We start from the raw sequence: 25,087 nt of genomic DNA, 5'->3' as shown, positions 1-25,087 counted from the left end.
ACAATCCTGATGGTATTCCATCTTACAAATTTTGTGCCACGACCTTTCCTTCGAGATCAATTGCTTCAACATTTGCCCAACTTTATGATCATTGTACACGTAATCGTGTTTCTTGAATCTCGCTTCGAATTGACTCATGCTACGTCCTTCGGTCCTATCGATGAGATACATCAACGCGTAATCGCCGCAGCTCTGACTGTACAACGATTGTAGACTCTGTCCGTTGCGCTGCACGTACTTCCAATGATCGTCCAACCAATCTTGCAACGGTTGCGCCGTCTGGTACACTTCTAGGGGTAAGGCGTAACTGTCCAATACTTCGCACACGTTTCCATTCGTCCACAGCGCGATCCAATGCCGACCGCGCATGTAGTGAGGATCGGTGTTGACGATGTACCCGCGGGCTTCCGTCTTGAGTGGTTTGCGAGGTAATCGATCGCAGGCCACCGTCCCGTAAAAGTAAGGTTTCAACGACGGGTGATGTCTGGCCAACTGATCCAACTGCACGTTATTCAAAGTCACTTTTTCCATCACTAACGCTGGTACACGTCGTACAACACGGCTTTGTTCTTGTCTATCTCCAAGAGATTCTCAAACTCTCCGTACACGATGATGGTCAAGTTCACAGCTGGGTTGGCTCCAAAGTTCAGCTCTATTAGTAGATTTCCGGCTTGCTTGGGGTTCATCCTGTAACTGTCCACGCATCCCATTGGCCACGTTGTCGAACACGAACAACGTGCAATTCTTTCCTTGTCCCCAATCGTCACCTCTCACCATGTTTCCTTGCTGCTTGCACAGACATCCGGTGGCTTGCAAGAAGCGGTGGTACCCTCTGAGATCTTTGGTGGCATCGTTGTGAACCAGTTCTAGCGTCTCGTAAGGATACTCTTCTCCTCCCACGAGTTGTTTTATGCTGCTCATTCCAAACTTCTGAAAACAGAAGGGATCGTTGACCACGTTCCCGGTGAAGGCTGTGGACAGTACCATACCCACGATCACGCGGTTGGGAATTCTTCCTTGGAACAAGTTGGTGCATTCGTACCGTCGTTGATCTCCCTGCATGTTGAAGGTCCGAATCTCGCTTCTCACGGTCGGGTAACTCACCACTTGACTCTTGGTGGTCATCTCATCCATCAGTCTCCTGTACGTCGTGGGATTGAGACGCACTTGACACAGGTACATTCGAACTTTGACTTCCTCGGCCGTCAACTTTCCTGCCAGACCCACTCCGTTCAAGAACACGTCGGGAGAATTGAAGTACATCTGTATTCCTATCTGCACTCTGGGTACCAACAACTTGCTCAGATGAAACACTTCGATGAGGGGTTTGAAACGCAACACGTGTCGCTTGCCGTCCGTGTAATTGGCTTGTTCTGCTTTAGAGTTCTTGAGAGCCTCCTTGTGATTGGCGGTCAGGGCTACATAGTCTGCGTGTCCAGCTCCAGCGTTGGCTGCAGTGTTCGTGTTATTGTCCGTCCACGTGGCTGGGAAATCGATATGATTGTACCATCCTTGAGGTTTCAAGATGGTTTCTCCATCACGTCTGTCGTAATTCAGCAACGTTTCCAAGAAGGCTCTGTAATGGTACGTGTCCGTCTGGGGACTGATGAGAGTACCGTTGAGACGCACGCTGATTTGCTTGAACAGAGAATGGGCTAGATTGTTGACGGGCCACAGCTTGTCGGCAACTGCCACGTTCTCATCGTTGTCTTTCTTCAGTTGCAATTCTACCTCGAAAAAGCTACGGCTGAGATCGATGTAATCTTCTTGGGGGTCGATCTGAAACTCCACCGGATTGATGCCTGTGGTGTAGGTCTGAACGGGGACCATCCGATACGACGAGACGCTGACGTCTGTCGGTGGTACGGCGAATAGATCCAATCGAGGATTGGCCTCGCGTCTCGACTGCGGGTAGGCGCTCGAGATGGTTTCGGTCATCGTCTTCTCTTCCTTCTTCCACGGCGCTTCCGTAAGGTCTGTATCCAGTCGTAGCCAGGAGGCTTTCTGACCTCGGGACCTATCCACCCGCCCTTTTGTACTTTTCGTCGTCGGCTCTTTTGTCCCAACAAGGCCTGGTTCAAAAGTGCCAGTGAGAATCCTTCTCCCCGCTGTCTGACGGGGGCGCGTTTGGATCGGACCAGTCTGGACGATCGCGAGTAAACGGGATTCATTTTTCGGCAAAGATGTCGTTCAGTTTTCTCTTGACGTTTCGTTCTATGACGTTTTTCAGTTGGCGTTTCACGACTCGTTTAGGACCACTCTTGGCTCCTTGACCCGCTTTACGAATGCGGTCCGCGACGCCGCGCCCACTCTTAAATCCTCTCACGGCTCCACCGAGAGACTCTCTCACGATGTCGGCCAAAAATCCGTTCCCCTCTTGAGGTGGAGGATCCGGTGTGAAACGCGTCAGGGCACCGCCTCTCATGTTCGCTTGATATGTAAGGTCACGATCGTGTTGCCTTCGCCAAAATCCACCAGTTTACCTGTAGTCTCGCTCACTTGCGTTTCAATAATGTCCACAATCTGGTTGCGGAGTGGAATATATTGTATGTGGAGAGGTTCAAAGTACTTGATCCCTTTTCCTTCACGTTGGAAGTGAATTTCCCGCAACAGATCCGTGACTTGATTTCCCACAACGGAACTACCACCCACATCTGAGTAAACGAAAAGCGTACGCGATGCATCTCCAATCACTTTTTGGAAGGCTCTGTTGAGTTTCACAAAGCGCCAGTTACAATAGCAACTCAAGAAAAGCTGTCCATTCTCAACAACCCAGAAATTTTTCTTGCCCTCTCCAAAATCATCCACGTCTATGGGATCGGGTATCGTAGCGTGGTGGCATTCCGGCTTCAGGTTCGGCCCGAGAAACACGTTTTCTTTCTCGTCCTTTTTTACCCATCCCATGTCAAAGGCCAAATCCTCGTTGAAAGACATGTAATATGGGACGCCTTCAGTTTTCACTTCCGAGACGTCCAAGTTCGAGTTGTCGAGGACTAGTTCTTCACCTTCCCACTTGAACGTATATTCCCACTGCTTTCCATTATCGGGCGACTTGGTCAAGTCTCCCACGATACGCTTGTATTCTTTGACTTGATCGAACTTGAAGACCAGGGCTTTCATGAAACTGAGGCCATCCACGATGTTGTCGTCATATAGAATGTCCTGGAACGTCAGATCGGTGGTCACCGACTTGCTTTGCACGCGACCCTCGTTGTCTTTGCGCTTGAGCATCCACTGGGCACTCAAGAGAGGAAACTTGAACGACTTAAAGCGAGTTAAGTCGATGCTGGCATCTGGCACGGAAATGCTACTCAATCCCACTTTCCAACCGGTTCCTTCCAATCGTAGCGGGTGAGGTAATCGCACCTTGAAAGAGTTTGCTCTATTCTCTGGAAACTCGGTTCCGCTGCTGTGACTGGGTAACGTGACGTAAAATCCTTCCTCGTGGCTCATGATTTTTTTAGAGCCGTCTTCTCGATCCAGCTGTCGTACCTGTCTGGCCAGCCTTTCCAGTGCACCAAGACTTTATTTCCTTTTCGTTTGACGATCTTGTCCACCCTGAAGACATCGTCGTCGGACACTGCGACTTTTTGTAGATCTTCCTTGTAAAACGTACCGCGAAGGGGGGTGTCGTCCAACTCTTGGATCTTGTAAGTCGTGACGGGTGGTCCCCGATGCACCTCTCGTATCACAAACACTTCTTCGGTCCAGCCGGGTAAATACCCTTTCTCGAACGTGCGAAATTTCTTGTTCAATCTCACGCGTTCTCCTACTTTTAGCGGGGGTTTTCGTTCTCTTTTACCCGACGACAATCTCTTCGCGTACAGACGTTCCCACACTTTTCCTTCGTTGCTCGCATTCACTGTCTCGGGGCTGGTGCCGATGCTACGATGGTGGGATCCGTTGTAACCTCTCACCAAGGCCTGGAGTACAGGTAGGTAACTGAGCGTATTCTTGGCGGTAAAGTATCGGTACATGCGTTCCTTGAGAGTGCGGTTGAAGCGTTCCACGATGCTGGCTTTGGTATCTCCGGCCGTGGAAAAGTGGTGGATGCCTTCCCGTTTCATCAACGCGGCAAACGTCTTGTTGTAAAATTCTTTCCCGTCGTCGGTCTGTAGGTTCTGAGGTTTGCGTCCATCGGCTCGTTTCAAAATCTTGGCAAAGGCGTCCGACACCGTTTTTCCCGTCTTGTCTTTTAGGGGTTCCACCCAGGCATATTTAGACAAGACGTCGATCACGTTGAGTAGATATCTGTGACCCTTGTTGTATTTGGACAACGGTTGCGTTTCCACTAAATCGGCTACCCACTGCTGGTCGACGTTAAACACCAGGACCGGTAACGTGGCGAAACGACGTCTGCGCGGTTTGTGAAGGGTATAACCCAAATCGCGCTCCAATACTTTTTTGGCTGTGTCGACGGATATCTTGTGCGATTTGGCGAATCTTGCTATCCCACCCAAGCTACCCGGTTGACTGGGATCGTGGTAGTCCGAAAGTATTTTTTCATCCTTTTTCAGCTTCTTTGGCATGTCGACGACGCTCTGACCACCCTCATATAAGTGCCGTGTAATTTATGAGCTGCTTCTTCGATCGTGGTCGGATGAAGTTTGTAAATAGAAGCAAACAGCTCGTCTGGATCGTTGAAATGTCTCAACCATAATATAAACGGTATCAATCTGAAATAGTTTATTTCTATGTGAGTGGCTTCGAACACTCTCAAGGGGGAGTCACTTGTATCTTCCGGTATATCTATACCCCTCCCAAATTCAGCATACGCTTTCTCGCACAATCTTTTCAACCACTCCCACTTTCCATACAGATCCATGACAAATGAACTTTTATTTATACAACGTCAATTTAAATAGCCTGCATCAATAAATATGTTATCAAAAGATTTTGTACAAGTTTCGCAACTTCTAGGTCTCCACAGTTTGGCTTTTTGGTAGTCGTCGCCCAGGTAAGCTTCGTCTTTATCCATGGCGCAACGGTTGCAGAGATCTCTGTCTAACAGTCTATCCGCTATTTCTTGCCAGCGATTGCTTTCTAGGCGTTGCAATTTTACTTGAGTTGCCAGTTGGTTGCACAGTTCTTCGTACGTGTTTGCGTCGACCGTGATGGGTTGTTTCAAGTAAGCAGACAATGTCTGGCTTAGGGCTACACTCGCTCTCAACGGGGCGATGAGATCTTCTAAACCACTCCGGTCGTCAAAGTCGCAGACGTTCGCGTTCAACCAGAACGAGACGCCGTTGCCAATCGGCGGCGGTTTGCGAGACGTCGCGAAGAAAAAGGCTCGCTGCAAGGGCACGTAGACAAATTCATTCCAATGATTGTCCCAGAGATAACCGTGCCCAATGTCTTTGAGGGTCGTTAGGACGGCTCCCTTCCAGTGAGGGTTCTCTTTGAGCCATTCACTTTCGGTGACGCGGTTTTTGGCACACCCGCGCTCTTTCACCATGTCCTCGAAGACATAGACTCTCCTTGGAATGTTTTCGGGTATAGTGGTGGTGGGAAAGTCTAACGACAACACAGTGATGCCCGTGTCGGTCTGGATCTTTTTTTCTAGCTTTGTACAATTGGTGTAGAAGAGTCGTTGTTCCAGGTCCATCCAGTTTTCTCTCGTACCCATGTCACTGCTCTTGGCTTGCTTCGGCCGAACCTTTGTGTAATGCACTCTCCAGATCGCACATCCAATGCTCTTGACACTGCATAAACGTGTAGCCGGCTTCCATGCCACGTTTCGCGCGCGCCAATAGGTAATCTTCGTCCGATTGATAATCGCCCCTTTTTAGATCCCTATAGTAAGGCAATGGTTCCCAGTCCTTGGGATCTCCTTGTACAAAGACACCGTTGACTTGTTGGGTTTGAGTTTGAGTTTGGCTGGAATCGCTCTCTGTGCTTTCCATCGCTACAACTGAGTCGACAAATGGACGCGCAGGTCTTTTTATACGTTGGATGACGTCACCTGGGTCATTGCCGGTTGGTCGGAAGAGGTCACGTGTTACCTCTCTGGTTGGTTCGTGCGTATTGACGTCATCCGAGAGTAGAGTATAAAAGCGCCGTGTTGTCTCCTGTTAGTCCTCAGTTGACGCACCATGGACGTAGCAGAACCCAGAAAAAAGCGACAGAGGAGAGGGACTCCCAAGAAACCCAAAGTCCCCCGTAAAGAGAGACATCCTACAAAGAAGAACATGGAGTTGAAAGAGGAAGTGTTGGAGGAGGGTGAAATTTTCGACCCCGACCAGTTCCTGCAGCAGACCTTTGATAACGCGCAGGGAGATCCCCTTTGCCCCATACACAAAGAACCGCTGACCAAGAAAATGACTGACGGGGGATGGGAGTTCTACTTTTGCCCCCACACGAGCGAAGGCACCATCTGTTTCATTTGCACCGGTAGCGCCCACATTGACCAGTACGTGGTGGCGGTCAATCAACAATTACCGGCTTACTATTATTGGAACATGGATAAGATGAAATGTTACTGCAACGAGAGTCTCATTCTGAGCATGTCGAAATCAGAGAGCAACCCGAACAGGATCTACCTCAAGTGCAGAAAAGGGAAATGCCGGTTCTTCCAATGGGCAGACAGTGTTCCGTTTGGCAAGATCAAAGCCTGGCTGGAAGGAAAGGAATATGTGGGAAACGAGGATCCCCTCTACTCGAGAAGGTCTGGACTGGACTCTAGGGACGAATTTGGATACCCCAGAAGAGGACAAGACGTGGTGGATAGACCGCAACGAATTCTGGATGGGAGACCCGCCTTCAAAGTACAACACTACCCACCCCCGGTCAAGGATTGGATTGGTGATCTTCCCTTGGACGAGTCATTGGTCAAACAGTGTCAAGAGCAAAAGTTTTGGGTGGATGGAGAAGGGAAAATTATTCTCCCCCCGGAATTGGCTGGCGTGAAGTACGACTCGGATGAAGAGAAAATGCTGAGAAATCAACTGTATCTGAGATGCATTTCCAAGAAACAATATCCTAATTTGGATCATTGAGATTTACAGTTTAAACATTTTCATATATTTTCTACGTCAAGCATCAGAGTGCAGTTGGCTCTGGCATGACTCCGGAAAACGTGTGCATGATCTTGGACTTGGAAGGTTACTTTGTGGAGAAGACGTTTCGAGTACGCGAGTTGGGTTATTACACTTGGCAAGAAAAGTTCGGACGCCATGCTTTCTACATGAGAATGTCGTGGTGCAACTTATCTTCCAGAGACAGAAAAACCGTGTCTTACGTCAAATACAACGTGCACGGACTGACGTATCAACCCAGAAAGGAAGAAAAGGCCTACGAGTATGACAGGGTGGAGGAGGTGATGTGGGATTTGTACGAGGAGACCAAAACCCCCGAGAGAACCGTGGTGGCTTACAAGGGAGGACACGTCGAAAGAGACTTGTTGAACAAACTGAACATTCCTAGCGTGAATTTAGAACTGTACGGATGTCCGAAATACGACGTGCTGAAAGAGACCATTGTAGAACCTTTACCTAGTTGCGGTTTTCATCTATACGAAGGACATTGTCCAATGACCGAATGTCATGCTTTCTGGTTATGGTACCAGACTTTTGTTGTGAAATAAATTTAAGAATTGCTCCATGCCGAAACTGAATTACGAGAGTATGGGATTCAATCGCTTAAACAACAACAACAAATACCGCACGCTAAATTATATTTTTTCGCGAGCGGTAAAAATCACAACAAACTCGTTGACACACTTGTGTTTAGAGTCTAAAAAATGCGAAAGAGTCGGTTCAATAACTTACATCGAAATAATATTTTTCATGTTTGGTCGTCTTTTAGATTTAAGGGCGGCAAAAAACATTTTAACAACGGCCGAATGAACCGCCTACAACAATTATATTTTTTAGCGACCGGTGAAAAATCACAACAAACTCGTTGACACACTTGTTTAGAGTCTAAAAATGTGAAGAGGCGGCTCAATGACTTGCTTTTCGTTTTACTAAATTAATACCATTCATGGTTGGACATCTCTTTAATTTAAGGGCCGCAAAAACAAACAAACAAAGGCATTTAAACAACGGTCAAATGAACCGCACGCTAAAATTATATTTTTTCGCGAACGGTAAAAATCACAACAAAGTCGTTGACACACTTGTTTAGAGTCTAAAAATGTAAAAGAGTCGGCCCAATGACTTGCTTTGAGTTTCACTGAAATAATATCCTTCATGGTTGGACGTCCCTTTTGATTTAAGGGCCGAAACAAAAATTTTCCTCGAGAATAATGCATTTGAACAAAGGCCAAATGAACTGCACGCTACAATTATATTTTTTCGCGAAATCACAACAAAGTCGTTGACACACTTGTTTAGGATTTACAACGTTTAAGCTTCACTTCTAGGTGGCTAGGTTTTATTTTTTTTTTCTGAATCATAGTGGGATGTTCCCTCGATATTTTTAGGACTGCGAAAAGAAAAAGATGAAGGCGTTTGAAGTTGTTGTTGTTGTTTACGAAAGACAACGACAACTGCGCGAGCAATTTCGCTTAAAAGAATAATTCAGTCCACCAAAAACGACTTGTTTATTCGTAAAGTTCGGTTTCTTCTTTTTTTGACCATAAACACAACTAGACCAAAAAACCTTGAACGAAATGAACGGGTCTAAAACCTTCTTCTTCTTTACTATGCACGGTTCGTGATGGCCGCACGAACAAAAACAAACCACTCGTCAAAATTTACAACGTAACCAAATTTATTTTTCGCAGTAAATACAATTTATCAAACTCTCTTCGTCTTGTACAGTAGAGTATCGAGACATTAGCTCACCTTAAAGCTTATATCCTTCTTGAAAAGAGCTGTAATCCGACAAGAAAACTTTGTCCGTTTTACTGTACTTTTCCGAGAATGAACACACGCGGGTTCCTAGAATTCCGAGAATTCCGAGAAAGATTCTCCACGCGCGTGCGTCGGGATTTTTCCCTTGGGGGAAAATCCCGTCAGCTTGGGATTTTACCCTTGTGGGGAAAATCCCGTCAGCTTGGGATTTTACCCTTCTGGGGAAAATCCCGTCACCTTGGGTGACATTGATCATGAGATCTCATTGGTTCATTCTGTATCAGGTCACCTCGATTGACCAATGGGAATACTAGAGCCCAGTTCTTCTGGGATGGGAAAGTTGTATAAAAGGAGCTACTTTGCTCATTTATTCACTCGCAAACATAGTTTGGTCTTGAGCGCTCTGAGAAGAAGATGGAAGCCAATGAGAGGCAAACAGAAAGTGACGAAGAGGTGCTGAGAGAAGTCTTAGCCCTCGAGGATAAGATAGAAGAAGATGAGAGAGGAAATTTTATTGAGATAGAACCGGCAAGTCCGAAGAGAACTAGAGAGGAAGAGGTACGTTGACGAGAACTCGAGCTTTCTTATTCACGTGTGTTTTTTATTTATACGATGTTCTTTTCATCGTAGAGTGCAAGTACAAGTGCAAGTACAAGTGGTGGTGGAGGAGAGTCCAATGAAGAGGTAACTAGTTATTAGAGTAGAATGATTTCGTGTTACCCGTTTTTCATATGCTTTTATGCCGTGTAATATTCTAATGAGCTGTACAGGAAAACAGAAAATTGCGGACAAATGTTTTCTAACATGTTCTTGTACTCACTTTAAAGTCCACTGTACTTTCCACGAGTACTGATGACTCCGATCATTGCCATCATATAGATAAAAAAACGTACATTCATTGCCTTATTGCCTTTGACTTTCAATTGAGAGGCTACGTTGACCGGAGAGTACGCAGATTTGTTCGAGACCACTGTACTTTGGAAGAGTGCTGATGACTCCGAACATGGCAGTCATATAGATAAAAAAACGTACATTTGTTTTTTTTTCCATCCATTCATTGCCTTATTTCCTTTGTTTCAAGATGGAAGCTCCTTTTGAATTTGAACTGAGAGGTCACGTGGACCGCAGAGTACGCAGATTTGGGCTCCACATCAGAAACTTTACCGGACGCTTAATACAGACAGGTGGTGGCGCCGCAGTAGGATCCGCACCCCTGGGACCGCGCCCCGTACTCGTACAACAGATTGCCAGAGCCCTGCAGAGAGCCGTGCAGCGCCATATTTTGGACGACGGAGCCGTTGGAGATGACGACCACTTGTTGATCAACATCAACAGTAACAGAATTCAAAATGCTTTTCATTCCAGACGGCTGAGAGTGGGAGAGTGGCGAGAAAACGCCGTCGCTGCCCAACAGGTGTTAAAACAAATCAGTGACATGCTGAACAGTAATCAGACTTTTCAAGTCGACGACACGTTCAACCTAAACGTGTCTCACGTGCAAGATCCAGGCCGAGGGGGAGACAACCAGAAACACAAACCCGGTTTGGATCCCATTGAGCAGATCCTGGACCGCAAAAGATGTGTCTTCAAGATCAAAAACACCGATCAGTTATGCTGTGCCCGCGCCTTGGTGATGATGAAGGCCCGTGCCGATTTCGGGACCGACCATTGGTACTACTCCAACTTAAGGAAGTACGATACAGTACAGGAAAGGGCCGCCAGGGAACTACACCGTTTGTCAGACGTGCCAGAAGGTCCTTGCGGGTTGGACGAATTGGCCAAATTTCAAGCCCACTTGAACGCTTACCAGATTGTGGTGGTGTCTGTCCAACATGGTTACCAGATCATCTTCAAAGGAGCACAACGCCCCGACGACAAACGTTTGATCTTGATCAAACACCATGACCATTACCACGGCTGTACCTCCCTAGGCGGTTTTTTTGGCAAGAGTTACTATTGTACCCAGTGCGAAAAAGGGTTTTCGCACGACAATCGGAAGGAACACCGCTGCCCGGGTGCCAGGTGCGCCGCCTGCCATCAGACCGATTGCCACGAATGGAAGAGAGCCCACGCTGTACCCAGGGTGAACTGTGCAGACTGTCAACGGGACTTTTTTGGAACCCGCTGTCTTCAATTGCACAAGAGTCGCACCGACACGGGCAAAGACATGACCCGAGACAAGAGGAACAGTGTGTGTGACAAGCACAAACGGTGTGCCGGCTGTTTCAAGACGTACGGTGACTATGAACTGAGAAACAGTCACAAGTGCGGTCACGCTCAATGCCCCTCCTGCAAGGAATACCAAGATCTTCGTTACCACCAGTGCTACATACAAAATCCTCTGAAGGTGGAACAAAAACAGAACCGCAAGAGAACCAGCGCCGGTCAACGCAAAGAAGACGATCCACCCGTGTTCGTCAGTTGGGACGCCGAAGCCAGGCAGGAAGAAGGCCAGCACGTCGCCAACTTGATTTGCGCCCTGAGAGGAGACACCGACGAGAGGAGAACCTTCGAGGGAGAGACTTGTGTCAAAGACTTTCTCGCTTGGTTGAGGGAGATCGCCGAACAACAACGCGTGATAGCTGTCGCTCATAACTTCCAAGGGTACGACTCTTATTTCATATTAAACGAGTTGTACGACCAAGCCATCTGCCCTGAACAAGTCGTCAATGGTGCCAAAATAATCAGCATGACCATCCCCAACATCACCTTTAAAGACTCCATGTGTTTTCTACAGATGAGCCTTGCTACCTTTCCCAAAGCCTTTGGCCTCACCGAGCAAAAAAAGGGGTTTTTCCCCCACTTTTTCAACACGCAGGAAAATCAAAACTATGTGGGCAGCATGCCTGCCAGAGACTATTACGATCCAGAGGGAATGTCCACTGCCAGGAAAGCCGAATTCGACAAGTGGTACGAAGAACGCGTGGCGGAGAATTACGAGTTCCACTTTCGGAACGAACTTGTCGACTACTGTCGCTCGGACGTGGAACTGTTGCACGAAGGTTGCAAGGTCTTCCGGGCAGAGTTTCAAGCCATTGCCGGGTTCGATCCCATGGACCAGTGCCTCACCATTGCCTCGGCCTGTAATCGCTTCTACCGCACCAAGTGCATGCAAGAACAGACCTTGGCTTCTGAACCGGTACGAGGCTGGCAAGGCAAGGGCAAACCTCACTCGCACGTCTCGCTGGAATGGTTGCTCTATCAAGACACCCAGACGCAGGGTACCATCCGCCACGCCAGGAACGGCGGAGAACGAGCCTTGTGGATTGGAGGTCGTCTGATCAACGTCGACGGGTACGAGGATCGCACGGTTTACGAGTTCCACGGCTGTTACTTTCACGGCTGTCCTGACTGTTTTCCCAATCGCGATCAGAAACACCGCAAGATGGGTGACAGAAGCTTGAGGGACGTGTACGCGGAAACGCAACAAAAGACGCAACGGATCCGGGCTGCCGGTTACCGCGTGGTAGAAATGTGGGAATGCCAGTGGAAAGCGCTCAAGGACAGTGATCCCGAGGTGAAATCGTTCGTGGACTCGTTGGCGATCAACTCCCGCTTGGAGCCCCGAGACGCGTTCTTTGGCGGTAGAACCAATGCCGTCCGCCTCTATGACCTTGCTGAACCTGAAGAGGAGATCCGGTACGTGGACTTTACTTCGTTGTACCCCTGGGTCAACAAAAACTGTGACTACCCTCAGGGGCATCCCGAAGTGATCCTAGAACCGGGACACACGAACATTTCACAATTCTTCGGTCTGGCAAAGTGTACGGTGACGCCACCTTACGGGTTGTACAGCCCCGTGTTGCCCTATCGCCAAGGGGGTAAACTGACATTCCCCCTCTGCCGTACCTGCGTGGAAGTGGAGCAGCCCAAGCCATTGACCCAACGATCCTCCAAATGTGCGCACAGCCCTCAAGAACGCCAACTGACCGGAACGTGGTGCACGCCCGAGTTGGAAGAGGCCGTCAAGCAAGGGTACGTGGTGGAGCACATTCACGAGGTGTGGCACTTTGACCGCAAATCCAACACCATGTTTAAAGAGTATGTCAACACCTTCCTAAAGATGAAGCAGGAAGCGAGCGGCTGGCCCTCGTGGGTGGGCGACGATCCAGACAAGCGCCAGGAATACCTGAGACAGTTCTTTCTCAAAGAAGGCATCCAGTTGGATCCGGACAAGATTGAAAAGAATCCCGGACGCCGATCCCTCGCCAAGATCATGCTGAATAGTTTTTGGGGGAAATATGGTCAGAGAGGCAACAAGACCCAAGTCGAAGCCTTCACCTCTGCAGCTGAGTTTCACGACTTGTTAAGAGACGAGACCCGAGACATCCACGACATCCGGGTCGTCAATCCAGACATGCTGGAGGTGGTCCATAAGTGCAAGGAGGACTGTGCCAACATTCAACCGGATATCAACATCTTCATTGCTTGCTTGACCACCACCTGGGCCCGTTTGAAGCTGTACCAAGAAGGCCTTTCCATCCTACAACCCGAACAGATCTTGTATTTTGACACGGATTCTCTAATCTACAAACATCGAGAAGGGCAACCCTCCTTACCGTTGGGTGATTACCTGGGAGACTTTACCAACGAGCTAGACGATGATGACTTCATTGTGGAATTTGCCGCCGCGGGACCTAAAAACTATGCCTACAAGACGAAGCTGGGAAAAACCTGCTGTAAAGTAAGGGGTTTTTCCTTGAACGTGAGAGGCTCCGCCCATCTCAACTTTGAGACATTGAAAGACAACGTCAAATCCGAAGTGAAAGAGCCCTTGGCCGAAACGAGGAGCATTGCCCTGTTCAACCCTCACAAGATCACCCGAGACAAAACGACCAAAACACTGAACACTGTGACGGAGATCAAGCGCTATCAAGTGGTTTTCGACAAGAGAGTGGTAGATGCCAACACGTTTATGTCATACCCCTATGGTTACTGTAAGGCCTAGTTCTCCCACTGACTAGCGGTTCCTTTCACCTTCACACACATGTCTGTCTCAAAAGTGTCCAACAGCATGCCCCAGATGGGAAACCTACCGCAACACGTTGATATAGTTTCAATCGTACCCACGTGATCGTTCTCCATAACTGAATATTTAATAACTTACTTGTCGACATCTTTTGAGATATAAACACTCTCACCGCTCGATTCGTACTCGTTCCCAGTAAAACCGAGAAAGGGGGATACCCCCTCATCCCCCCTCTCTGACGTGTTTTTTTTTTAATACTTCACAAGCCTGCGTTTTTTCAGAATCGCCGAAGCAATGTAGACTCATCTGCGCATGCGTTTAGTGCCAAGTATTGAGTTCCACATACCACAAGGACAGTATGGCACTTTGTGAACCATATATATATATATAGGATGGGGGTCTTGCTAACTTTGTACACGTTCATTCCCAGGGTGCATGGCCACTAGGGCTTAGTGAACATTGACACAAGGAAAAAAAATATCCCCAGCGAGGACTCGAACCTCGATTGCCTACCTCAGCGGCAGGAGTGATACCCGTTACACTACCGGGGCTTTAGGACCACTTGTTACCGTTTTTTAGTGTCTTGTACCTTAACAGAAAAAACCTGTTTTAACACCTATTTTCTTGTCTTGTCGTTTATTTCCGCGCGAGGACTGGGCCCGTGTTCATTCTAACGGTTTGGGGCCTGGGACCGACACTCCAAGGACCCTGGGACCGACTCCTATGACGTCATCGCCTCCGAGTCACGTGATTTTTTCCCGTTTCATCCATTTTTTGCCCCTTTTTAAAAAAATTTCCGAGGGGGACTGGGGCGAGCGCTTTTTGGCCGTTGGGGCCTGGAACCGAGACTCGGACACCCTGGGACCCACTCTTATGACGTCATCCACATCCTACTCACGTGATTTTCTCCTCTACGCATGCGCAGAAATGCCGCGCTGTGATTGGTTAGGTCCCTATCTAAGCGGTCCTTACTACTAAAATGTTTTGTATAATTAATGAAGTTGCCTTAAATTCCAGAAATGGGTTTGCTTCTCAGATGTCTGTCACTTAAATGAAGACGTTTTTGCAGCAATTCTTGATTGCCAATTCTTGGAAGCCATAATTGCTAAAAAATCCTAATTTCATAGTGGTTGGTTGTACAAAATATAAGGCAAACTTTACTTGATGTTAATGTAAAAATGTATTCATAAAACCCGCAGGATCTGGACCTGAACTGCGACAAGAACACTAAATTATTTGTAGGTAAATAATGCCAACAATCGACATTGCCTTTGGAAAAGTTTCCCTGCAGAATCACAATAACAGTTTCATGCTTCTTTTTGTTCTAGTCCGTAAAAGATTGCAAGAAAGACTGTTTTGTAATTTGGCCTAAACGAACTTGAAGCCGTGCAAAAACATCCGTTTATAAATGAACTGGTCGACATACTCGACTGATTTTTAATGGATTTATGACAGCCCATCTAACTGACATCGATTTCTTGAAAACAGTACAATCATCCCACGTCAATAGTTTAGTATTGCAAGTTCAAGTTCCAGTTTGTTTTTGCCATGATTAAATAAAGGTGGCACGGAAGGCATTTAAACTTCAGAAACGCGCTGCACGTGTGATACTTAATGCAGATACTAAAGCGAATAGCGTACAACTGTTAAGAGAATTGGATCGGGTGCCATTTTATCATGAGGCAAATGTAAATAGGTCATCAATGGTATACAAACGATGGTCAATCTTATATGTCCCTAGCCTCCCACGCAGTCGTTCTTAGGGGCAAAGAACGACTGTATGGGAGGTTAAAATGTCCCAGATGCTGATACGAAATGCTGATATCAATGAAAGACAAAGCAGACATGGACTATTTTAATAAGGTTTAAAAACATTGTCTGTCCCTGATTCAAATAGGAGTGATAGGGAGTAAGGGGTTTCACAGATCGACTATACGCCTTCTTAATCCGACACCAAGCAACATTAGAAGCAAGCTAAATTTCAGCAAGTTATTAGAACGCCATTTTAAGGGAAGCCACAAACATTTAGATCGTTTACCGGCCTACTAGTTCATGTTACCTTGTCTTTATTGCGCGTTTATCCCTGCTATCGAACTTCGCTCGAGCGCAAATGACCGTTTTTCAGCTAAACAAGGACAATAAACCATTGTCATTTAAGAATGCTTTTATTGATTTTTGGTCGATTTTAAGTTTGGCTACCCGTGAAAAATGAAACAAAACATTGCTTTGCTTCCATATAACTAACATACATACGAGAAACACAATTTATATGATTGTTGTCAATATAAGGACAATTCAACTCTCAATTTAATAGCGTCGTACCTACGAAAAAAGGGAGAAAGGCCTTTCTTCTTACTTCATTGCATGCAATGGTATACATGTTTTCAATATTAAGATTTTCTTTATACATCTACGCGTTTCAACAAGTTTAATGTTATGTGTCTGAAAATGATTGATTCATTGCTTGATTGAAGCTTAATCATTCTGAGAACTAGTACATTTGTTAATCAAATGCGCGTTTTAAAAAAGTTAACAAGCACTCAGTAGTCTCTTTCTAATGAACTGCTACGTAATGTGGACATTCTATTTCCAATTTCTTTACTTTTCTATATTCCGTACCATATTGAATTTAGCGGGATAACACTGGATAGAACTATGAATTTCATTGAATCGTAACTACTATTACGGAAACAAAGACTTATCTATTATGACTGCTGTACTTTCAACTGAAATCCTTTCATAACTGTATTTGCGTTGCCGCGGTATGGCATCATTTATATAATTCTATTGATTACTACGAAATTATACAAGTGGAAGAAGCGGCATTATTGCGCCTATAGCTTGGGGGAGTGTGGACTCTAGGTGGAGGTAGTGCTCGAGGTGCACTGGAAGCTCTTCCCGGCAGCCCTCGCGCCATTCTTTCCAGTCGACCCTGGAATGACCTGATAGGTGTAAAGTAGTTGTCTTCCATCCACAATCTCTTAAAGAACATGATTTTAGCCACTCTATTCCTCTCTCCTCCAATTACAATGCTGTCTGCCACAGCCAACATGCTAGAGACTGCACTCAGCTCAAAGAATTGGTTAGTAGATCCTCCGCAATCTTCACTGTGGAAAAACACCTTGTTTAGCAGCTCATCTGGGCTGAACAGTAAGACGAGAGCGAGCAGTGCGTCGGTTTCTGCTTCGCTTAGTGAATAATAGTTTTCAAAATCTCTTAACCTGCTCAAATTAGGATCGTTTAGATCAATAACAAATGCCACAGCGTTAAGGTAGTACATCAGTTTTGCTTTCGGATTCCCAGGTATCGTAACCCTTGTTCCAACATCTTTGATGCCAACACTTTCTCTGATCAATGCTGCCATTCTGAAGGCTTTGGTACCTTATAGACTGGAAAATAAACAGAAGTTACCTCTCAATATCAAACACAGGCTTGATAAGTGCAGATAATAAATGGCAGTTTAGAATAAGACTGAAACAATGCTGGTTCAAAGGACGGATTTGATCATGTAACCTCGCTTAACTATTTATTCAGAATTATAAGACTCGAACCGACTCTTTGCGCGACAAAATATAACTTGGTTACGCAACATGTTGGTCCTCAAAACTCCTTGTACTCCACGCGAGTCTTTGTGATTTAAGGACCTGGTATTTCTCACATGTTGTTGGTCTTAATTTAACAGCTCTTGGCTCTAAACACTTGTTTTCGTTAATGGTCATGTTTGGGTTTGTCCACTGACCTTGGTTTGGACAGTTTCTGTTCTATTTATGTGCTCTAGTTGTCATGCCTTTGCTTTATGAGTTGGTTATTTGATATATATGTTTGTTTCGCTTTCGTAGGTCACAAAGATTTGTACCCAAACATGTCTGCATATGTCTAATAAATCTTCGTGGTAGTAGCTAGTCAGTTGCAGGAAAAGGGGAACGCCGTAGCGTAACATTTATTTATAAATAGAAAACAGAATATACTAGTACTGGCCTTCGTATTTGTTATGTCTGAGATGTGGGAAAACTTAATTGCGATTTCATCGCAACACTTCTTCCTCTAACATCTTAGTAAAGGGCGTACAGAAACCTTGTTCACTTGTTCACATCTGTTTTGTCTGATTTTACTCGATTTTTCTTGGGCATAACACTTCCAATCAATCATGTCTAGTTTAAAAACGCCAATGTCGCTCCCCATCTTGCTAATATATTTGTCGCTGTCGTGGTTTCTTGGCCCTTTAAACAGGGCCTCTTGTCTAGCGTTGCACGTTCGAGGCAACAACCCCATATTCTGCGCAGATTAAAGCCAACTCCCGCCTTGCGGACATCTCGCTCTTACGGACACCCCGTTATTACCGACAGGAGTTGAAGTCGCGGCGAATAGGAATTACTAAAAATAACTACGAACTTTGTCTATTACGAACACCAAATTGTTGTCCCGAAGATGTCCGTTTTAGTGAGAGTTTTGGGTTCTTAAAATAACATTTTTCCCTTTGTTTATATCCTGTACTTTTCGGAAGACTGCCGAATTTCGTTGTTAATGCAACTGTTATTCCTTGGCGATGCGTTTCGGCGACAACACTTTTAATTACGAGAAAGTTACAGAGTGCAGCACTGAGGTACATGAAGACCTGATTTATAATTTTCAGACAGCAATATACGAACTGGGAATTTGCGACTTGTTACGGTTTAAAATTAAGGTTCAAATGGGGATTGACATGAAAACCTTGCGAAATTGCGACATGAAAAGGTTTAAAATTCAGAACGGGTAATGTAGCTATACCTACCGCTAAAAACTGTGATTAAAAGTCCAGATCACTTCAGCCTGCAAAACGATCAACCAACGAAACGAGGAAGTGAATGGCTGCGTAAAAGCAAGAGTGCAGAAAGCTGCTTTCGAGATCACGTGACACGTGTCTTAGGGCCTGATTACATGAGCCGGGCTGGGTCGGTTTGCCGAGATCTCGGAACGTCTGTTAAACGCAACAAAAATCAACTTCGTGATTACATGACAACCGGGCCAGCCCGGTTAGCCGAGATCCCGGTATCGCGATGCCGGGATCACGGCTAGCCGGTGTGAAAATTGTCCATGAGATCGCATTCACCGGGCCAGCCCGGCTCAGCATTAAATTTCTCTTCCGAGCACAATATCCGACGAAAAAATCAATGCAACTCCTTCTAAATAGGATGTAGAGGTAAAGTAACCGCTGCATAAGTGCACAAAATTAACCACCAAATTGCCGGAAAAAGGTGATCAAGATCATTCGTGCTAAAACCGGGCTGAAAGTCATCTCGGCAAACCGGGCCAGCCCGGCTAACCGTGCTCATGTAATACCGAGCTGTAAATCATCTCGGCAAACCAAGCCAGCCCGGCTCATGTAATCAGGCCCTTAGTTTAACAGCTCTTAGCTCTAAACAATTGTTTTAGTCGGTGGTCATGTTTTGGTTTGTCTACTGACCTTTATTTGGACAGTTTCTGTTCTATTTCTGTGCTCTAGTTTGCATGTGCCTTAGCTTTTTGAGTTGGTTATTTGATGTCTGTTTGTATTCGCTTTCGTAAGTAAGTCCCAGGATTGTCTCAAGTTTTCTAAGGTCACAAAGATTTGTACCCAAACATGTCTACAATTTTATAGCTATATGGCTGATAAACCTTCGAGGTAGTAATTAATGAGTCGCAGCTGAATGGGAACGCTAAAGCGTAACATTTTTTCATAAATAGAAAACAGAATAGATAGTACTGGACTTGTTGTTTGTTATGTCAGGACTCATGATGTGGGAAAACGTAATTTCGATTTCGACGCAAAACTTCTTATTAGTGCAGGGCTTACAGAAACCTTTTTTACTCATCCACATTTGATTTGTCTGATTTTCCTCGGTTTTCTTTAGCATAACACTTCCAATCAATCATATTTATAGTTTAGAACACCGTTGTCGCTGTCCAATTTGTTTCTATCTTTGTTGCTGTCGTGATTTCTCGGCCCTATTAACAGGACCGCTGGTCTCGTGTTAAACGTCCGAGGCAGCAAGCCCATAGTCTGCGCAGATTACAGTCAACTCCCGCCTTTCGGACACCTCGCAGCAGCACCGAGGTAAACCTGATTTACAATTTTCCAACAACAACTTGATAATCGCGAAAATCGCGAAAATTAAGTCCCGCGAAAATAAGTAACAATAAGGTAAGTACCTTGGGAAATTGCGACACGTGCTATTGGTCAACGTATTGTTAGACTCGACTAGCCATCATACACGCAACATAAATTTTGATGCATGCTTGATAATTTTATTATTTAAAACTTTTTCGGCAAAACAGTTGCATAATTATTGTTCTTCAGGTGAACAGTATACCTGGTATCCACGTAACAAATTCCTCTAATATATTCCTATTCCTATCATTGTTATATTCACGTTATATTTCCTTCCCATACCAATAACGCGACATTTCTTCGTTACCATTTCTCAGAAACGGATAACCCCTTCCCCGAAAGCAATGCTGCAAATAAACGACGGAGTAATGCATTGTTTTTCCAAAGTACACAATAATGATATGGGCAGAGGGGTTTAATTACTACTTTTCCTGTTTGAAGTGTCCCAATATTTGTATCTTGATATGTAGCTTCATCGGGGGTGGGGGTTCCAATACTGTCGACTACATTACACCCAAAGAAGAGATAACCCGAATCGTTTGATTCACTAAATTCCTAACCTCATTCACGATCCGACAGGCAATATTTGCTGTTATACTTGTGGCAGGGTCCCGATTGATCAAATGACTAATTTTATTCACCATCCGACCAACATGACCAAGTGGAGTTGGACTTTTAAGTTTAATCCAGGGCTTCTATAAAAGAGGCATTGCAAAGGAGGTAGCCGTGTTGCAATGTCGCATGTATCATAGGAAATATGCCCCCTAACTAACGGCTTTAAAGGGTTTATTCACATATTGGAGAACGAATTTAGGCATTTTTTATTTTTTAAAGGTTATTTTGTTGATCAATGAGTGTAACCTCGTAGTTCTAGCATAGTACACAAAACCTAAAAGATCTTTTGTGCTTTTGTCGCATCGTTACAGTTTGTGTTAGTTTCATCATGATTTAGAATGTAAACAGCAACGGCGTTTGTTTATTATGAGAAACTGCGTTGTCAGAGGGCCTTATTTGCACTTTCATCCAGGAGGATTAAAATTAAGCAAGAGCAGGTAAATTGTGCGGGAGCATGGGGGCTTACCTAAGAAATTTTGAAAATCTGAGCTTTCAGAAATGCAATTTACTGCTTTCTGAGTCACTTTTAGGCGATAGCTGTCGTACATTACTTCCCAAAGGTTTCAGCTTTTATTAGTTATGTCACAAGTTCCAATCATCTCACTGTACTTTTTTTTGCGTTTATTGTGCCGCTGTCGCATTTCCATGCAGTAACAATGTCACTTGTCGTTGTTTTTAAAATTCCTTTGTTGCCAAGACTAAGAGCCACATCGCTTGTCACTTTTAACCCTTGGAAGGCCTCATAAAAAAATGTCAGTTCTAGTGATTCCACATTCGTTCGATTCCTTAGGCGTCATTATACAGCAGGGGCCCCGATCATCATTTATCCCCTGAAAAGAAAGGGGAGGGGGGAATCCGAAATAAACACTTTTCTTGTCCCTTTGGGCCTTAGTTTTGCCTAACAATAAGGATGGAGCAACAGTTATGTGTCGCTCGTTCGTTACTGTTAGAAACGAGATGTTTTGCCTCGAACGACTCAAAAGGAAGCGATCTACCAAGTGGGTGAGTAAATTCAGCTTCCTGCCCGTTAAGTGTCTTCGATGCATAAAATGTCTCAAGCAACAATTAGAAAAAAACCACATAAGATAAACAAGATGCTGCTCTCTCCACCGACTCTGATCCTCACTAAAGCTAAATAGTTAATAACTTAGCACTATTATGGGCAATGAAGGTATACGTACTGTTTAGAACTGTTACGAACTGTTTAGATGGAAAGTTAAGATCACTTCAGCTTGCAAAACGATCAACCAGCAAAACGAGGAAGTAAATAGCTGCGTTGGCAGAAGGTTAAAGAACGCCGATATTGATATCACGTGTGTGACAAGTGTATGCTGTAGGTCGGCATCTTGTCAGACGTGCCATCATGCACGCAATATATAGTATTAGCTTTTAAAGCTGTCAACAACCTTCTTCATACATATTTAAGTGATTTTTTTCATTATTCGTGAGAACATTAAGAATCTTAGGGGCACTAACAAGCTTGTCATCCCTAAAGTTAACACCACCCGTTATGGGACTAAGTCCTGGCCTTCACTGCTTCAAAAACTTGGAATTCACTTCCGGATACACTACGTTCTATGAAGTCACTTAAAGATTTTAAGATTGTGGTTAGATCTATTGTAAATTTACAAATGTAAACTACACTTATATATGTATATTTTGTAATGTTTTAATTTCAATTTTCTTGTCGTTCAATATTTTTTTCTCAGTAAATTAGCATAATCTTGCTAGAGGCCTAATCAGCGTCATCAACCCTGCAAGTTGAAAGAAAATGATTTATCTGTCTATCTAACATAAAGTTTGATACATCGCTGATAATTTCATCATCTCAAACCTCAGGCAGCCCAAGCAAACGACAAGAGCCACAGTACTTTAAGGCTCAATTTATAAGTGTTTATATGTGAAGGAAACAATCTTGCTTTACCATGTATAAATTGGAACGTTTTATGAATACATGTAGCATTGACGTAAACCATTGCTGTGTTAATCTCTCTTGTTTGCCAGCTTCTCGCGGGTCAATTTAAGTGATTTCGATGGGTTATTGCTGTGCGAAAACAATTTGACCACGTATACTTTGCTAAATTTTCCCAAGGCTGGAAACTATTATCGACAGCATCTCACTCGAAGCTAAATATCTTCCATGAAATTTGTCAAATCGTTGCAGAATTTCCCTCAACGTAAACTACGGTAATTTCTCTTTCCTATCGTTGTCCCTACTGTTCCGAGTGCTGTACTGAAGACTAGATAAATCCTCAAAGTGTGATGTTTCCTTTTCTTGTTTTTTGCACCGCTTGACATTTCTAAACAAACATCTCATACTCTCAATAAGCTCGATTTCGCTGCTGTCTGGATAAGAGCTCATATTGAAATTAGAAGGTTCAGCTACCGATGCAAGCCCCAAGAAATTGATCCACCCCCTTCTTCCCCCACCCCCCCCCCCCAAAAAAAAAATGTTAGCCGCAACACTGCCCATTTGAAAGGGTTTACCTGCGCATTGAATGCGTTTACATGGGAATTGAAAGGGTTACCTGGGTGATGTCACTGAAACGTGTCTTATTTCTTGAAAATTAGAAGAACGTGCGTTCTCTTGTTCTTTGAGGACGAGGTTCAATCGCCGATTAAGCAACCGATACATGCTACAGCTGTAATTCTGGATTGCGGGAGTGGGAGGAGGGGCGGCAATTTTCCCATGAATCGAAGACGGGGAATCTTGTTGGTGGATTTGAATAAAACACTTATTAACAGGAGACCAATCTGATCATGGCTCGTGCCTTTTGGACCCCAAAAATATCATTTTCATGCATGAGCAGTCTTGAACGCCTACACATTATGATAATGTTTTTCTTCATGTGTAACATCAAGCGAGATTTTGATGGCTAAAATCTTTTAGGATCTGTCTTGGGCGCCCAAAGTGAGATCAAAATACTAAATTTACGAGCATAGCCCGCCCCCTTTCAATGGAATCCCCCAATACATGTGGGGGGATAAAATACTGAAACGTACATGTGTATTTGCATATTCTAGCCGATAAAGGACTACAATCTTCGGCTGTGTAGAGTAGAGTTCTCAGCAAGGTCCAGAAATTGAAATATTCGCTTCGAAATCAAGGTCATTTTTCAACCTTCGTTCGATGCCAATCAGTAGTGGTCATTATATCCTGGATTTCGCATTTCCAAATAAAAATGATGAACAAATTGATATAAAAATTATCGGTGCTCGATGCGAATGAAATATTTTACATTGGCTAGAAAAATGCCTAATTTTCTAATTTCCCAGACGTTGCGGCGGGCCCGAGGGGGCAAAATATGTAATGGCTCCTAACGCGGCCAGAAAATCATTTTGAATCAAACCAAATCTGTTTTAGTTCTAGCCTTGGTTAAGTCTTTCAGTTGCAAAATTATTTCAGTGGCAAAATTATTTTTTGACGCGAATTTGAGAGGATGTTTTTCAAAAAGACAGCCTCTTAAATAATGCCAGCAATCGACATTATACTTAGGAAAAGTTTTCCTACATATTTTATAACAGTTTCATGCTTCTTTTTTTCTAATCCGTGACAGATAACCAGAAAGACTGTTTTGTAATTTGGCCTAAACGGACTTGAACACTGGCCGTGCAAAAACATCCGTTTATTCTCGGAAAATGAACTGGTCGACATACTCGAATGATTTTGAATGGATTTTTAACAACCCCTCTAACTGACATTGATTCATAGAAAGCATAACAATCACCCCATTTAATAAATTAATATTTCAAGTTCAAGTTCCAGTTTATTTTTGCCATGATAAAATAAAGGTGACGCGGGAGGCATTTAAACTTCAGAAACGCACAGCACGTATAGAGAGAATTGGATTTAGAGAATTTGATTGGGTTCCATTTTATCATGAGACAAATGTAAATAGGTCATCCATGGTATACAAACGACTGTCTGGCGACTACAATCTTATAAGTCCCATATGCTGATAAGAAATGCTGATATCCATGAAAGACCAAGCAGACAAGGACTATTTAACCTTGTCTGTCCCCGATACAAATGGGGAGTGAGAGGGATTAAGGTCTTTCACAGTATCGACATTAAGTTGGCTCGGTAAAAATATGTTACACCGTTTTAGCTACCAGGAAATAACCTCTCCGAAGTTGTTAACCTCCAAACGAAGCTGCTAAAACCGAAAAAAAACATTAATTTATGAACCTCACGGAAGTTGGTCTTTAGTTAAATTCTAAAGAGCACTCTTATTGGTTGTTTGATGGTCACGTGGTTTATAAAATGTACAGTTAATGGTCGCTGTCATCGCGAACCTTGCCATCTTCGCTTAAATATTATGTGGATGCATGTTTATCCCTACCATCGACCTTCGCTCGCGCGCGAATGGCTAACTGTTAGCTTTAAAAGAAACATTAACCATTGTCATTTTCAAATGCTTTAATTGATTTTTGATCGCTCTTTAAACTTTAACTACTCGTGAAAAAAATAAAAAAACCTTATTTTGTTTCCATCTAATTAATACTCATGCAGGAAAACACAATTTAACTCTCGATCTCAATTTACGAGCCTAGTAACTACAAAAGAGGGCACATGTCTTT

General features: G+C 44.4%; 3 protein-coding genes and 1 pseudogene across 6 annotated transcripts in view; 2 read left to right on the top strand and 2 right to left on the bottom strand.

The window, feature by feature from the left end:
* Positions 1-25,087, top strand: part of LOC144628960 (uncharacterized) — a 469,155-nt gene that overhangs the window by 305,569 nt on the left and 138,499 nt on the right.
* Positions 481-2,550, bottom strand: LOC144628172 (uncharacterized protein F54H12.2-like; annotated as a pseudogene).
* On the top strand, positions 10,201-14,085 carry LOC144628976 (uncharacterized). The gene has a single exon (XM_078487113.1). It carries the CDS (start codon positions 10,231-10,233, stop codon positions 13,741-13,743), a length of 3,513 nt encoding a protein of 1,170 aa, XP_078343239.1. The 5' UTR covers positions 10,201-10,230; the 3' UTR covers positions 13,744-14,085.
* LOC144629211 (uncharacterized) lies at positions 16,293-21,876 on the bottom strand. 4 transcript variants are annotated; one of them, XM_078487442.1, is made up of 2 exons: positions 21,688-21,876; positions 16,293-17,153 (listed from the first exon to the last, which is right to left on the bottom strand). In XM_078487442.1, exon 2 carries the CDS (start codon positions 17,126-17,128, stop codon positions 16,559-16,561), a length of 570 nt encoding a protein of 189 aa, XP_078343568.1. In that variant the 5' UTR covers positions 17,129-17,153; positions 21,688-21,876; the 3' UTR covers positions 16,293-16,558. The 4 variants fall into 4 exon arrangements, with proteins under 4 accessions (XP_078343568.1, XP_078343570.1, XP_078343566.1 ...); XM_078487444.1 differs by having other exon boundaries at positions 16,293-17,145; XM_078487440.1 differs by lacking the exon at positions 21,688-21,876 and adding an exon at positions 18,536-18,627.

The sequence above is a fragment of the Oculina patagonica genome, chromosome 10, assembly GCF_052425735.1.
Source record: "Oculina patagonica isolate OP01 chromosome 10, crgOcupat, whole genome shotgun sequence".
NCBI classification, from domain to species: domain Eukaryota; kingdom Metazoa; phylum Cnidaria; class Anthozoa; order Scleractinia; family Oculinidae; genus Oculina; species Oculina patagonica.
This window is presented reverse-complemented; position numbering and strand designations above follow the sequence as displayed.